The sequence below is a fragment of the Phoxinus phoxinus genome (genome assembly GCF_949152265.1).
Source record: "Phoxinus phoxinus genome assembly, chromosome: 19".
Taxonomy (NCBI): domain Eukaryota; kingdom Metazoa; phylum Chordata; class Actinopteri; order Cypriniformes; family Leuciscidae; genus Phoxinus; species Phoxinus phoxinus.
In genome coordinates, this window is record NC_136894.1 from 3,591,923 (window position 1) to 3,608,890 (window position 16,968).

The following is a 16,968-nucleotide window of genomic DNA, read 5'->3' on the forward strand; positions in this document are numbered from 1 at the left end:
CATAGTTTGCTGTATGCTATTTTCCTTTTGCCAGTTCTCTTTTAGATAATAATAATAGATAATAAAGTGTAGTAAAGCCATTTATTTCTAGGTGTTGTTAGAGCGAGCGTTGCGTTTTTTTTTTTTTTTGTTTGTATTTTTACGTTGTTTGATTTGATTATAATTGGAGTAAATCTTTATTTGAACTTTGCAGGGTCATTTGCAAGTATCTGTTAAAGATCGGCTGACGACATTAACATTATCTAACTGTTTGGGTATTTTTGAATGTTGATTGTTACTTTTTTTCATTTTCTTTTCTTTTATTGTAGAATATACCCTGTGACATCTCTGTTCATAGTACGATCTTTACATTTAGTCATTTAGCGGACGCTTTTATCCAAAGATACTTACAAATGATGAACATCACAGCAATTTCTCATACAAGGGCCAAAAAAACACTTGCAAAATGGTGATACCCTTCTCGTCTCTTTTCCAGTCTTAATGCGAGTGTAAAAACAGCTCAACTTTAGACCAGAGAAATCATTTGCAGTTGGCTATACTGTGCTGGTTTTTACTTTTAGTTGAACCCTGTTATATTTCAATCTATACGGTGGAGAAAACCCCTGAACTGCTTACCAGATTCATGGGGTAAATGCGGCCATGAACTATTTTATTTGCTCTGATGTTGTTTTTGTAAAGTGTTTATTATTGTGATATTGAGCTGTGAGATTTGTTCTGTTAATCTGTGATCATTTCAAGCTAAAACTGCTTGGTAACATTACACTGTAACATTTAGATGTGACATGAGGGTATCAGACTAAACATAGCTGTGGAAAACTAACTGAACATTAACCAATAAATTACTTTGGGGGGAAATGTCCGCTTTAGTGTTCCTTGGTGTCAAACATTGCTGTGGGAGCTTAAAAAACATTTCCTTCCTAAAATAAGACAGCAAACATTTGCATAGTGTTGCCAGGAGTCTCTGTATGTGTGTAAGAGCAGAAAATACCACAAAAGAGATTGTGTTTTTAGACCACGAAACACTCAGAAACACTCCTGCATTAAAACACTTACACAGCGGGAGAACAGAGGCTTGTTTAAATGTGTTTGAACATGGAGTATCTGTGCAGTTTATCACACCATAGTAGGAAAAGCCCACAGAGAAAAGAAAAGAAGGGGTGGGGGACGGGGAACGAGAGATGTGGAGCGAGGCTGGATTAAACATCACCGTCCACATGCACTATTCAAACCCAGTGTTTAGTCTTTTGCTATTAAATTGAGTCTGAATGTTTACGACTCGTATGGCATTACTGGCTCAGCCTTTCAAAACAGACACGTTTGTTTGATTTCTTCGACACGACACCATTTTACACATATTTTGAAAAAAAGCCAAGGGAATATTTGTGAAGATGTCAACTACATATAGTGTTAACATTTGGTACAGATTGTGTGAGGCTTGGCATAACCAAAAAATTGCTAAGTGTGAGATCTTAAAGTTAGTCAGCTTGAGACCCTTTCCATCTGAGCTGGTTATATCTCTTATAATATTTTATAAGCAGTAGGATAACCACATTCATCCGCACAGGCGAAGCACCACCAAAACAATGTTCTTCTGCAAAATGCATGCAGTTTTTTAAACACTAGAGGGCCAAAAGTTAAAGTGTTCCTGTTAAACTATATAGATATAGAAAATTATTGATACATTTAACCACTATTTCAAGGCATTACAAAAGTTTTGAGTGTAAGCATTTTCTTCCACATTATTTATTATGTAAAAATAAAATATATATATATTATTATTCCAACTGGATCAGATCAATAAAAAACAATCTTTATTAAAAAAAATCCAACCAACAAAATAAAAACACAACATTTCTCTTAGATACAGTAAGTTGACAGGGACTGAGATTCAGATTTATTATCTTTTGGCTTGTGGTGCATCTGTAAAATCTGTACTTACATGTTATATATAAGCACATATTTTAGTACAGAGTACAGTAAAAAAAATCACTTAATCACCAACCCCTAAATAAATACAAAGACCAAAATGGTACAGGATTGAGAATACCTTTATGGCCTTTTCAAAATGTTTTTTATTCAGTGCAATCACAATCTTTTATTTATCCTCGGAATCAAGAAATTCATCAAGAAACTCTAAGACTTCATCCTGAAAGAAAAACAAATGGTTGGAGGAAGAGTTAGAGAGAGAGAATAGTGTTTAGTTTTTAAATATAAGCAGCAATAACTAGTTATTAAAGCCATAAACCGTTACTTGAAATAAAATAAATGTTAACTGAAATTAAATGAATTATAAAAATCTTTGCTAATACTTTAATTAAAGCTTTTATATTATGTGCATTATGTATATTCATAATTATTATTTTCATAAATAATTGTAAACAAAGTTAAAATGCATTATAATATTTGCAGATTCATTGTTACTTCTGGAATTGGTTGTCTGAAATTACTTTCTAAAGTATATATATATATATATATATATATATATATATATATATATATATATATATATATATATATATATATATATATATTATGTTTATACTTTCTAAAGTTTTACTTTCATAACAATAAATAGATAAGTATTATAATGGTGTGGTTAAAATTATTCATGAGAGCATACGATGCATTATAAGGTGGATTACAAGGCATAATTAATGCATTAAAATACTTTTATAAGCATTTATATAAAAGCTTTAAGTAAAGTTTATCCAAACATTTCTCATTTTAATTTAGTTGTAACTTGATGTACTAAAATAGCTAAGACAAAAATTTAAATAAAAATGAATAAAAACATATTAAAAGTAACTAATAAAAATGCCAAAAATACACAACCATAGTCCTAAAACTTTAACTGAAATTTAAATGAAAACGGGAGAAAAAAAAAACGAATTTCAAGTATTAAAAAAATACCCACAATAGCGTCTCAATGATTGATCGGCCACTAGAGGGCGGAGTGTCGCTGCTCTGGATGAGTCAGTGAGCACAGTGCGCACCCAAGTGGACAAAACCAGCACTACATGCAGTCAGAACTATGAATATCTGTAAAACAACAAGCTAACCAAATACTCTCAGCTCTCACCTCATCATCCGGCAGGAACTTCTGTTTGGCGAACTCCAGCATCTGCATCTGAAGCGTCGTCTGATTGTGGTACCGAACTGCTTCCTGTCATGTGAGTGTGCATTATCAGTACAACTCCTAACATTGAAAGGTAAGTACATTATTTCTCATTGATGTGAGACACCTACCGCTCTGGGCAAGAAGTCCTCATCACTGAGGCCAAATTTCTCTTTGTGGTAACGATAATACTCCACATTATTCTTCATCACCTCATCACTGGGGTCAAAGAGCATATAGCTGGTCACACACGGCACTGCGTTCTTCAGATCATTCACTGAACGAAAGAGAAACATTTATATACACACTGACTGCCTATCAAAAGTTTGGGGTCAGTAAGGTTTTATAAAAAGAAAACTATTCCTTATATTCAGCAAGAATGCATTTCGTTGATCAAAAGTGATAGTAAATACATTTATAATAAAAAAACATGGTTTTAAACATGGATAATAATCAGAAATGTTTCTTGAGCAGTAAATCAGCATATGAATGATTTCTGAAGGATCATGTGACCCTGAAAGACTGGAGTAATAATGATGCTGAAAATCTAGCTTTGATCACAGGAATAAAATGTTCATGTTAGTTCAAAGTGCATTAACTAATGTCAACAGATACAACGTTTGATCTTAAAAAAAATATTAATAAATGTTGAAATTAACATTAGCTATTATTAATAAATGCTGTAGAAGTATTTACAGTGCTAGTGTTAACTTATTGTGTTGCCAAAATATAATATCGGTAATTATATTACACAATATTACTGTTTCCCTGTATGTTTCTGATCACATTAATGCAGTCTTGGAGAGCATTATAGACAAAAACATTAAATATTCCTACCAACCCCAAACTTTTGAACGGTGATGTGTTTCATATGTCAGTTTTTCACATTCATGGTTCATATATTGTTGTGTTCACGAGTGAATTATGTTGTGACTACTATTTTGAAGCTTTGTGTAATGGCGTAGTGTGTGTGAGTAAACAAGACGGATGAAGTTTGTTAGCTACTCTGTCTCGTGTGTTTAACTTCTGCTTACTAACTCCTGACTTTCCAGACTTACGTTTATAATAAGCAAACTGGAGATAGTGGTACATGGTTGCCACAAATTTCTCAACAACAAATCCACCGACGACCGGCGTGAGCTCGCTCTCACAGCGAACCTTCCTCTCCAGAACCTCAGAGTAATGATTTACAGGAAGAGAAACGGGATGTTAAAGCGGTTCATCTGAAGGATGGAGGATGAGAGATGACGAGAGCCGACCTGCGATGGACGGGTAGAAGTCTTTAAAGTCTCTGATCTGTCTGGATCCCTCTGAGGCGGCGATGCACTCGTCATACACCTTGAAGAAGTCTCTCATCGCCAACTCCATGTCGGACACTGATGTTCTGAAGTTCTCTCCGTTATACGCCCGCACGGCCCGAATGAACAGAGACTGGAGGAGAAGAACCACGAAGAATGAGTGTAACTGTAAACTAACTACACTTATTGCATTCAACAGGCGGATCACAATTGTGTGCATTTCCCTGAGCTTGGATTGCACATGTGTAGACATATATATTACATTTTTATAGATGTGCATTTTACTGTTTACAAGTATGGGGTTCGTGAGATTTTTCCTTAGCAAATTATGTTTTTGAAAGTCTCTTACGCTCACTTATATGCGGGTATCAGACTAAACATTTATATGCATTATAAATGCATTTATATGCATTTTATATGCATTTATCTGACGGTAATATTTTAAATTATTGCTATTTAATTTTAGCATCAGTACTTCAGTCTTCATTGTCACATGATCCTTCAGAAATCATTCTAATATGCTGATTTGCTGCTTAAAAAACATTTATTATTATTATAATCAATGTTGAAAACTTGTGCAGCTTAATATTTGTGTGGAAACCGTGATCATTTTTTTCAGGATTCTTTGATGAAAAGAAAGATTTCCTTTTTTTAAAATAGAAAACTTTTGTAAAATGATACGTCTTTATTGATATATATATATATATATTTAATGCATCTTTGCTGAATAAAAGTATTAATTAATCTTACTGATCCTAGAGTTCTTTGGTTTTGAATATTTATAAGGAAAAAAAATTTTCACCATTATAAATAATATTATCAGCATATTTGAATGAAAAGTTGAATTTAAAAATGAACATGAATTTCAGTATTTCTTAGTATTTGGTTTAACGCTCTTTTTCTCTAAAAGCAGCTGATCTTAAGAGTTATTCTTGTTCACTCGAATATACATCACAATAGAAAAGTCTATCGCAACTTCTGTTTCATGCCGACTTTAATATGAAGACTTGATCGCTCCGTAAACACTGTTTTCTGTGTGGGGTCTCAGTCTCACCTCATATGATTTGGTCTCCAGGTCTTTCATATGTTCCTCAGCTCCAGGTAAGCTCTTGTAATAGTTCATGTTCCTCTGCATCATCTCGTCATCAGGATGCTTTAGCATGAACGTGTGCGCTGCAGATACAGCTTTGGCCAAATTTTCACTCTGGAATAATTTATAATAATACACTTTGTCAGACATAGTATATGTAGGCCTACTATTCCATTAAGTACTTTGGAATACACTTTGAAAATGTACCATGGTGCATAAGGTAAACATTCAGTACCATATTACTATGTTATACCATATACACAACAAAAAGTATTATAAAAACAATGGTAATACCATGTTTATGCACTTGGTATCATGATAATATCATGGATATTTGCTCATGTCCCATGGTAATATTATTTGAAGTACTTTGAAATACCATGTATTTTGATATGGTGCATGATTCAGTACATATACCAAGAAACTACACAAATAACATGGTACTACCATGTTTTAAATACCATTGTAAATAAATGGTGACATTCTCTACAGTCCTATTATCTAATACTATGGTACAGTATTACAAATCACCAACGTTTAACCTCATTCTCGCATTGTTAATGAATACAGACGCAATGAGTGTACGTTAATGGCTTACTTTGAAGTAAGCGAACTGCAGATACTTGTAAGGTTCCCGTTTCTCAAACTCCTCGATGGTTTCTCTGCTGGGGAGGGTCTGTCTGAAGGCAGGTAACCCCTGTTTGCATCGCTTCAGACACTGCGCTCGCCTCATCACGTTACCGAACGCGTTAAGCTCGGGGAAGTCGCTGAAGCGGGTCTCGTCGTCGAGTCGTACCGTGCTGCAGTTCAGGTTACAGAAGGCCTCGCTGTCCCTGAGCAGTCGGTACAACCGGAGACTCACCTCCAGAAACTCCACGCTCTCGGGCCACTTCTCCTCACTGTACTGGTCTAAAGCGTGTCGGTACGCGGAGTCCAGCGGCATGAGCTCGTGCCGTGGGAAACTGCGAAAGTTGTATTTCTCATACTGCGCAAGAACGCAAAAAGAAAAGCAGAATAAAAGAAACGCGAGCCTCAGGCATTGCGATGAGGAGGCCATGGTCCCGTGTGGGAATCCCAAAGTACGCAGGGGTGGGAGAGAACAAGACCCGCCCGCAGACTCTCCACGTCCCCAAAATCCGTCAGCGCGCTCCCTTCCCCCATGCAGCTAAAAAAACACTACAGTGATTTACTAACAAATATTTATTCATCTAAACCCTTCGGTAACATCTGTGGCCAATATTTACTTTAGGGTCTAAAAGAGTTTATTTTACACATAGTTCACATACTGTCTTGCTGCCTGCTGTAAATAGTCACATCTCTCACACATGATGTGTTTTCATGTTTTATGTGGACTTTCCATAGACACAAGGGTGTAGATTTGGTTTGAACATTGGGGGGGTTTTCATGTGATCATGGTATAAATTTTGGGGGGGTTGTGGGGGGGTTGTAATGCATAGATTTAAATATTGGGGGGGTTATCTCCCCCCTAACCCCCCCACAAATTACGCCCCTGCATAGACATAATGATGTTTATACTGTACAGACTGTATATTCTCTCCCCTTACACTAACCTACCCATCACAGAAAACTCTGCATTTTTATATTTTTAAAAAAACATAAGCAGTTGTGACCAGGAATAGAACATAATTTTACTAACTTTTGTGAAACTTTCAGTTTGTTTTTATGTTCTGTACAAATTATGTCCTCACTTATTTTTGGAGGAAAAACATAGATTGATTGGGATTAACGTAATAGGTTAAACAAGTGGAAAACCCCTTAAAATGAAACTCCCTAAAGTGAAAAGATGCATTTTATGTTGTATTTGATATTGTATAATATTACATGTATCAAAAACTGCGTTACATTAATAAGGGGGGATGTGATCATCTGGTCTGAAACGCCTGTTGCGCTGCATTATGGTCCCTCTATAATTACAGTCTCGTAAAGCGCGAGCCGCCCATCTCTGTGCCACGTAGAAAACATTCCAGCCTCCAGGCCTGCGTTTCCGCTTTTCCCTGCAAAACGGAGCCCTTTCCTGCGAGTTCTCCGTGTAAAGTGACACCGGGGGCAAAAGAAGAAGAAGTTAGAGTGAGTTTGAGGATCCGTCCACCACGTCTACACACTCCCCGCTTCATCTACAGTGCGCGAGAGGGATCGAGGAGACTAAGCTGCAGCGCGCGAACGCAGTAAACCAGTCCTTAGCAAAAAACAACGGAAGATGATACGATTAACGGTGCAAATGATTCTCCTGGCTGTCCTAGTTACGTTCGTGGCGTGCAACCCGCCGCCGGTACCGTTAGATGACATCGTGATAGAGAAGACGTTCACTCCGGAACGCTGTGACCGCCTGGTCAAGTCAGGAGACTTCGTTCGTTATCATTACATCGGCATGTTTCCTGATGGAAAGAAGTTCGACTCCAGGTTAGTGCAAAATGCATGTTTGCCCTCCATTGTTCTTCATCTTCTCACCTGGCCGGAAGCCATTTGCGTCTGTAGGTTTACTACAGCCACGCAGGCAGAGCAGATCTGTGACTTGCTCATCTAGGCCTACCATAGTGAACATTTACTTCTGCAAAGAACATCCTAAACATTTACAATTGATTTAAAACAAGTTTACATTTGCAAATTGCAATAGTCTATAGAATGAATGCATGAGTGAGTGAATGAATACGTGTCTGAGTGAGCCAAGGAAGGAATGTGTGAGTGAATGAGTGAGTGAACGAATGAATGAATTATGGGTAAGATAATTTACATCTTTTTAAAGGTACATTTACATGAAAAGTGTCAATAAAGTTATATGTATATATAGTATGTGTATATACAGTGTGTATGTATGTATATATATATATATATATATATATATATATATATATATATATATATATACTGTAAAAAAATAAATAATTGCCTTAAATTTTTAAGTGCAATCAACTTGGATGTTTAAGTAATTTCAACTTAATTTACAATGAAGTGACTTAAAATTAGATGAATCTTGTATAACTTATAAAAAAGTTGAAAATTGCTTAACTTCATTTGATGAGTAAAAGCATTGTAAAAACATACCTGATCATATATTCATATATCTTGATCATATATGATCATATATATATTTTTTACAGTGATATTATATTTACATGAAAAATGTAAACAAATTGTTCTGTGAGATAAGACCTTTTAGAGAATATATCTTAAAGTAAGTTTATTGTTAGCCCAATGGCAAATAGTACAATTAAAAATATTTTTTTAAGCATAAACCTCATTTGTTGGATATACATTTAATGCAATTAAATTAAATTTGTCAACTGATCAAGAAATATAAATTCTATAACACTTTATTTTAAGGTGACATAGTTACGTTACTACATGTATACTATAGTAATAACAGTAAATTATGCATGATTACAAGGATCTAAACCAAACAACTCTAGATTAATAAATACATCATGTGTAGTTAATTAATATTACTCAGTACTTATTTGAGTAAGTACAATGTAACTACGTCATCTTAAAATAAAGTATATACATAAATTATCTAAAAACAAGTCTTAACATCTTATAAAAGTATGCTTGTTAAGAATAGATATCCTAAGGATGTTTTTACTGAAAAACAACACCAAAATGATTACTAAGAAAAGTATTGTTGTGGTATAATACATGTTTGTGCTCATGTGTGTGTTTGCAGTTATGACCGTGGCACCACCTACAATGTGATTGTTGGCCAGAAGAAGCTGATCGCTGGGATGGACAAAGCTTTAGTGGGCATGTGTGTAAATGAACGATGGATGATCAAAATCCCTCCACAGCTTGCCTACGGAAAGGACGGCTATGGTAAACACACTTTAAAATCACAGTTCTCTGTTTACCACTTCATGCATGAATGCAATTATTTGTCATTTAGATGTCTGTCGGTGTAGATGCCATCAGCACATTTGCATGTGAATAGGCACAAACTTACAGAGACCTACAATTCCCATGATTCTCCTGCACTCCTGCTGAGTCACGGGAGCATGGGATCTCGCGGTGGAGAGAGAGAAAGGGGGGAGTGGAGCGGATGGGGGTGTGAGTTCCCAAGGGGAGTGATCCGAAGAGGAATGTTGAACCATGTGCGCTTGTCAGAACTAGTTGGGGAGATGGTGTGTGCATGTCTGCCCAATTCAGCTGCATGAAACACTAACAGATGTGTAGAATTAACTGCATTAACTGAGTCAATTGTGCTTTTTTTATTTATTTTTATTTATTTTTTATTATAACACAATGAAACAGGCCAAATTGAGGGGACATCATTTTTGTCCAGGCTGTCATACAAATAAATTATGAACTCATGCAAAACAAGAGAAACAACTAAATATTAATAACTGATTTTGTCAATGCTTTTTCCATGTATTTAAAAAAAAAATTGCATAGTAAAATAAAACCTTTCATCAGATAAATACCAGTATTTAACATATTTAAAATATATATATTAAATATTTTCCTCATATTTTAATGGTTTAATCAAACTTTTAGGGTCATAAAAAAAATCGCTTTTAGCTACTACTGTATTTCAAAATGTAATTGGTAACACTTTACAATAAGGTTTTATTAGTTAATATTAAGATTGACTAAGAATAAACAATACTTTTTAAATCTTAGTTCATGTTAATTTCATCATTTACTTATACATTATTAAAATCAAAAGTTAGCGTCAGTTAATGCACTGTGAACTAACATGAACAAACAATGAACGACTGTATTTTGCTTAACCACCATTAACAAAGATGTATAAATACTGTAATAAATGCATTGCTCAGTCTTAGTTCATATTCATTAATACATTAACTAACGTATATGATTTATTCCTGTGATGCAGGAATAAAGTGTCACATGATCCTTTAGCAATTCTTCTGATGTAAGACTATATTATTATATATCTCATCATCACAAAAGCTCTTCCCATGAAACATAGACTACACAATACACAGGGTGGCACACTTACCCTGGCAAACAAAGACTAATAATGAAGTCTTTATAGCAAACACAAAGACTAAAGCATTTATTGTCTTGCTTTAGAGTCGCGCTTTGAATAGATGGCCAGGTTTCAAAGCTGCAAAGCTTGTTTGATTTTATTCCTCAAAATATTTTTGTGTCATTTCCTGTCAGGTGACATCATCCCCGCAGATTCCATCCTTCACTTTGATGTGCTGATGTTAGACATCTGGAACTCGGAGGACAAGGTGCAGATAAAGACCTACCTGAAGCCCGAGAGCTGTAACCGCACCGTGGAAGTGTCTGATTATATCCGGTACCACTACAACGGGACTCTGCTCGATGGCACGCTGTTCGACTCCAGGTGAGTCATGTGGACCTCACAGAAACAAATACATTTTATATTTCTAAATATATCGAGCTCTAAATACATAGGAAATCGGCCATTGATACGTCATGTATGCTCTCTTTTTTGTGATGTCAGCAACTATTTTTGATCGTATTATGATTGATAATTTAACATGTTATGTGTGTTTGTGTTATGTACGCATCTACGGTGGAAAAAAAATTCCTCTCAAGGACAAATAAAATCTATCTAATCTAAATAAAATAAAAAATAGATATATACGTATATACATACACATACATATAGCAAATGTTCCTAAATGATTCAGTGTTTTTGAACGAATCGGTTAATGAATAAATAGGTGTGTTCGACTTGAAGCGACGCTGTATGACATCAAAGTTACGAACAGACGGTTCTGTATGCTTTCGAGTCGCTCTCGTGCTAGTTTAATGTCATAAACTGATCAGTCTGCGCAGATCCTCTTCAATTCAAACACACCTATTTAATCATTAACCGATTAAAAGACTTATACAGAAAGTCACATGTCGCCACCTATTGGTGTAATCCTGTAACATTCAATAAGAGCCGCTGAAAAATCAAATTTGTGGGTCTGTGGCATTCAAAATATAGAAAACCCCTTCTTCAAAACACAAAAGCAATATATAATAGACCGCTGCTTGACCAATCACATTTGAGGACCAAAACTATTGTATAATGCACAAATGTAAATAAATGGACTATATATGTGAATATATTACAATTTTAAATACATATAACATATATCATTTATAATTATAAATATATAATTTTAGATGTCCACATTTTTTTGGACATAAACAGGTTAAAACCATTTTCATTCTAATTCTAATTATTGCTTATTTCTTGTAATAAATGTAATTTAAATGTAAAAAATGAAGATTTATGTAATTATGTATTTCTGATTCTTTCATTTGCAGTCACACACGTATGCGCACCTATGACACTTACGTGGGGATCGGCTGGCTCATTGCGGGAATGGACCAGGGGCTTTTGGGAATGTGTGTGGGAGAAAAACGCATCATCACCATACCACCTTTCCTTGGCTATGGAGAGAATGGGGATGGTGAGAGTCATTTTATTAGTAATATTTACTACTAACAGTTTTTGTCCATGCAAAAGTAGCGTTACAGCATCGGTATCTCCTCTCACAGGAAGTGACATCCCCGCTCAAGCCTCTCTGGTGTTTGATGTGATTCTGCTGGACCTTCATAACCCCAAAGATGAAATCTCAGTACAGGTGGAAAACCTTCCAGATCCTTGTCCACGCAAGAGTCAAGTCGGAGACTTCATGCGGTATCATTATAACGGATCCCTGCTGGACGGCACATTCTTTGACTCCAGGTAAAAACCCGGGACACTTACATTTTTTAAAAAGTGATATACCGTGCACTTATGCTTACAGTTGTGTTCATGTTTCAGTTACTCAAGAAATCGCACATATGACACATACATCGGTAAAGGCTATGTGATCGCGGGCATGGACCAAGGACTCCTGGGTGTGTGTGTTGGAGAGCGCAGGAGGGTTGTTATCCCACCTCACCTGGCGTATGGAGAAGAGGGCACAGGTGTGTGTTGATTTGCCCTTTGAAAGTGCTTTTTCAGATATTACCTTTCATGCAGTGTGTAATAAAGCTTTTTGTGAATGTAACAGGTCTGCAAAGTTTCAAAGGTCAAAGTGCTCGATAAGTGGAGTTACTGTTGTTCGCATGTCAAGAAGACAGTTTTCTGCGCTGCAAAAGCAAATACACTTTAATGCATTTCCAAAGGAAAGGAGTTGGACTCGAATTGATACAGTAAAACCGACGCCATTTTTACTGTTCGTATCTCAAGTGCTGAGGAAGAGCTGAAATTCAGATATGGTAATGGTGTTTCGTTTCCAACATCCACTGTAAGCGGCCAATCCACAACAGACTGGGCCATCTGACCAATCAGAGCAGAGCAGGCTCTCGGAAAGGTGGGGTTTAGAGAGACCGAATCCTTTATCGAACCGTTTTAGACACTGTGTGAAAAGAGCTGATGCTGCAATGTATAGTATTAGAAAATTAAAGTGTTTTTTTGTATGCAACTTGTATGCAACTTGGGAACTTGAAGACTAGGGAAAATAACAACAACAAACATTCACTTTTGTATGAATCTCTTCTATTTCCTCCGACAGGAACTAAGATCCCAGGCTCTGCTGTGCTGGTGTTTGATGTCCACATTATTGATTTCCACAACCCAACGGATGCAGTTGTGATCACCAGTGAGAAGCCAGAGAATTGCACCTACAATGCAAAAAATGGGGATTTTGTCAAATACCACTACAACGCCACTCTCATGGATGGCACCAACATCAGCTCCACGTGCGTCGCAATTATACCTTTTGCATAGTTGAAGTTGACATTTCAAGTATTTATTTTATTCATGTTTTCATCTAAACTGATGTTTTCCTCTGTGTTTGTGTGTTAATGCAGGCACACCTTTGGCAAGACGTATAATGTGGTTCTGGGGTCCGGACAGGTGGTTTTAGGGATGGAACAAGGGCTCACAGGAATGTGTGTTGGAGAGAAGCGCAACCTGGTCATTCCACCTCACCTTGCCTATGGAGAGAGGGGAGTTGGTAAGACACACGTTTATATTATTATTATTTCCACTAAGGTCATTCTGAGATCTGAATTCATTCAGTGAAGAACTTGACCGACTGATTCAAACCGTTATTAGTAGATTTGTGAAGCTATTTGAACGATTCGTTAAAAGAGCCAACTCATTTCTTTGTGAATTGGACTACATGGGCTGTGTCTGAAATCACATGCTCACTTGAGTAGGTACTTATTTTGGATAATTAATTCAGTTCACGACTGCTAAAAAGTATGTTCTATATATAATGTATGTGTGTTGTATAAATGTAATCTGGACATACTACATTCGTTATGTTGTCACTGTCATGTGACCTACCAGCCGTCAGTTGCGTCGCTTCACTGTCATTCACAAATCCTCTCCCGAGGCCTCATGGGATAGTAAAGTGAGTACTCTTTTATGAGTGCTGTGAATTCAAACATATTTCTTTTGTCACATACTGTTTTTTGCCTAAAATATAGTAGCAAATTATGTGATTTCGGATGCAGCCACTGTTTGAGCTGAATGTATTTTATTCACTAAAAAGAACCGACTCTTAAGAATCGGACAATGTTTAGCTGTAGCTTTTGGCTTCGTGATTTTTTTATTTGCAATTTGTGATGGACCCACCAGAGGGAGCCAACAGACACCAGCAAAGTCAATTATTCTGACAAACCTACTCAGCTAAAAAACGATTTATGTGCTGATATCAAAAAAGCATTAGCTGTCATTTAGTGAGTCAACTAATGTTTTTTTAATGTTTTAATTATGTAATGATGAGAGGGTACATTCACATGGCACCTAAAAAACTGCAACTCTATACCAATGTGTTGAAACACAGTTTAAACCTGTATATTTCCCAGAATATTATTAAACATAGAATATTAAAGATGGTGTGAAATGAAAAATGCGTTAGTCTTTTATTCCCCATTGTGATCAAAAGTGAAGAAAAAATGTAGGGCGGGACTTGATTTTGTTTGCGGGGTATTGATTGGATGGTTGTGGGTTTCTATTGGTCGATCTCATGTGAGTAACAGGTTGCCCCGCAATCGCTCCAGTAAACGCATCCTCAGAGAAGAGAAGCTGCAAGAGGGAGGGGAAGTTATTTCAATTAAACATCATGTGCACACTTGAATTTTTAAAAATAATGATGTGCACGGATGCAATATTCCATAAAAAAAAAACAAGAATTGTCAATTCTGATTTGATAGTGACTTTAAGCACCATTTCTTTGCTCAGATGGAGAGGTCCCGGGCAGTGCTGTGCTGGTGTTTGATGTTGAGATGGTGGACATGGAGGAGGGTCTTCCTGACGGATACATGTTTGTGTGGAACAACGATGTCTCTCCTGATCTCTTCAGTGAGATGGACAAGAACAAAGACGCACAAGTGGACTCCACTGAGGTACACAGCTTTTGACTGCGTGTTTGACTGTGTATCACCAATGCATCTGCAAAATGTTAATTTTATTATTCTCTGCCCCTTCCATACAGTTTTCAGATTACATCCTCCTGCAGGTAGAAGAGGGCAAAGGTCGTCTGGCGCCAGGTTTTGAAACGAAACGCATCATAGAGAACATGTACGATAACCAGGACCGCAACAAGGATGGACGAATCACAGAGGATGAGTTTAAACTCAAGGCAGATGAAGTCACTCATGATGAGTTATGAGGATGGACTCAGGGATACAGGGTTGTGATTGGTTGTGTGGTTTAATATTATAATAAGTGGGAGGGGTATGAAGATACTGGATTTGCCAGTGAAGTGTCACTGTTGATGACTTTAGATGTTTGTTTGAGAGGTGTGTGCATGTATGAGTGTGCATAATTGTGTTTATATATGATTTTTGTACATGTCTTTGAATGTTTTTAAGAGTCTTGAGTGATACAAATGTGCAAAACATTGCTTTGTAAAAAAAGAAATCCCTTTAATAAACACATTCCAACCCCCAAAATGTTACTTAAATTACTATTTTATTATAGCTTGAGAAATATTGCTTTTCATAAGTGACCCGCAGAAGTTAGATAAAAGGTGAGCAGCTTCAAAATAACATTTGTTACATAATTAAGGGGTTTTAGCTTGTGGACTGACATGTTAAAATGCAATATGTGTGTTATCCGAGGCATAATATTTGCAAGCTTTTGAACTTTGAATGTTTTCTTCATGATTGATCAAGTCCATTCTGATATGTTCCTGTGTTCCTGATAATGTTTCTTCAGCCTTAGCAAATAGGAATAGCACTAAAACAGTCGCTACACGACTCAGTGAACAATGCCTGAGAATAACATGAGCGTCTAAGTGTCTGTGTCTGCCCGGTGTTTTTGTAATCCTCTGAACGTGTGTCAGTGTGTGTTTAGTAGGTGTGGGCAGATAGACTCCAAACCGGAACTGACAGTAACAGACATGAGTACAACGTGAAAACAAATGGACCTTTTCTGTCCCCAAGAATGGAGAAAAGAAGGGAAAAAATTGTTCGGAAACTTGGAAAACGTGTTGTACATAATATACAATGTATTTGTTTTTATTACAAAGAACTGCTTTCCTCAATATGCTGTCATCATTACCATCATGTAAAGCATTTAGAAAACCCTCCTTGCTAAGCTTTCTTCAAAAATTCGAATTCATAACCAAACCATTTCTTGATATTTGTATAAGCTCAAAGTTAATTAACTACTAGCTATAACTTAGTCCTGGTCGTGTACGGATTTTTCTCCAAAAAGTGAGAAATCTCATTAAATCCACACGTCACACATTATACAAAAGTCTATTTGAACATTGATTTCAAGAAGTCCAATGTGACCCAAATTGAGGAATCACTTCCATAAATACCAGACAAAAGTCACTACAGCCTGGCTTTTTACTAGGCTACTATTAGCACAGCAATGATATGTAATCAGATTACTTTTTTCAAGTAATTAGTAAAGTAACCCATTACATTTAAATTTACAAGAAAATATCAGTTACTTTTTCAAATAAGTTACTTTGTTCTCCCATTCATTGACAATTCTTCTACATTTGCCAAAAATAGAACTTATTTATTGTTAGCTCTTTCCACAATTATATCAATTTCCGGCAATCCATGTTTTCACTTTTATATATGGTAGGGGCGCTATTACAGAAAGAGTACAGGATGTGAGTACCAAATGAAAAAGAAGCAGAGATGAGTGATAAAAGCATTGCTTGTGCACATGTAAAATAAAGTGATCATCAAACATTAAACAGTATATAAACCAAAATCTGTGTTTTGATCATCATTCTGAATCCATTCAGAACATTCAAAATGTAGCTTTTTTTCCAGAATATTTCTTTTTCTTTTGATATATTCAGATATTAATGCAACAAAATATTTTGGGGGCCATCAAATATTAGAAAATGAAAAAAGGGAACGCTGACAGGGCAAGGGTTAAAAAACAAACAAGCTTGCCAACAGGTGAGGGGAAAGTAACGCAAAAGTAACGTAACTAACGCATTACTTTTCATAAAAAGTAACTAACACAATTAGTTACTTTGTTAAGGAGTAAA

The 16,968-nt window shown here is 36.1% G+C and overlaps 2 protein-coding genes across 2 annotated transcripts; one reads left to right on the forward strand and one right to left on the reverse strand.

Annotated features, from left to right (window-relative positions):
• Positions 1–1,794: 1,794 nt before the first annotated feature.
• On the reverse strand, positions 1,795–6,634 carry crtap (cartilage associated protein). Its single transcript, XM_079592029.1, has 7 exons — positions 6,102–6,634; positions 5,468–5,617; positions 4,375–4,546; positions 4,174–4,302; positions 3,247–3,392; positions 3,080–3,163; positions 1,795–2,146 (listed from the first exon to the last, which is right to left on the reverse strand). The coding sequence occupies exons 1-7, from the start codon at positions 6,558–6,560 to the stop codon at positions 2,096–2,098; spliced, it is 1,191 nt and encodes a 396-aa protein (XP_079448155.1). The 5' UTR covers positions 6,561–6,634; the 3' UTR covers positions 1,795–2,095.
• An 806-nt stretch (positions 6,635–7,440) lies between these two features.
• fkbp9 (FKBP prolyl isomerase 9) lies at positions 7,441–15,394 on the forward strand. The gene is made up of 10 exons (XM_079592030.1): positions 7,441–7,924; positions 9,186–9,331; positions 10,643–10,832; positions 11,771–11,916; positions 12,005–12,194; positions 12,273–12,418; positions 13,009–13,195; positions 13,307–13,452; positions 14,688–14,851; positions 14,941–15,394. Exons 1-10 carry the CDS (start codon positions 7,722–7,724, stop codon positions 15,115–15,117), a joined length of 1,695 nt encoding a protein of 564 aa, XP_079448156.1. The 5' UTR covers positions 7,441–7,721; the 3' UTR covers positions 15,118–15,394.
• The last annotated feature ends 1,574 nt before the right edge of the window (positions 15,395–16,968 follow it).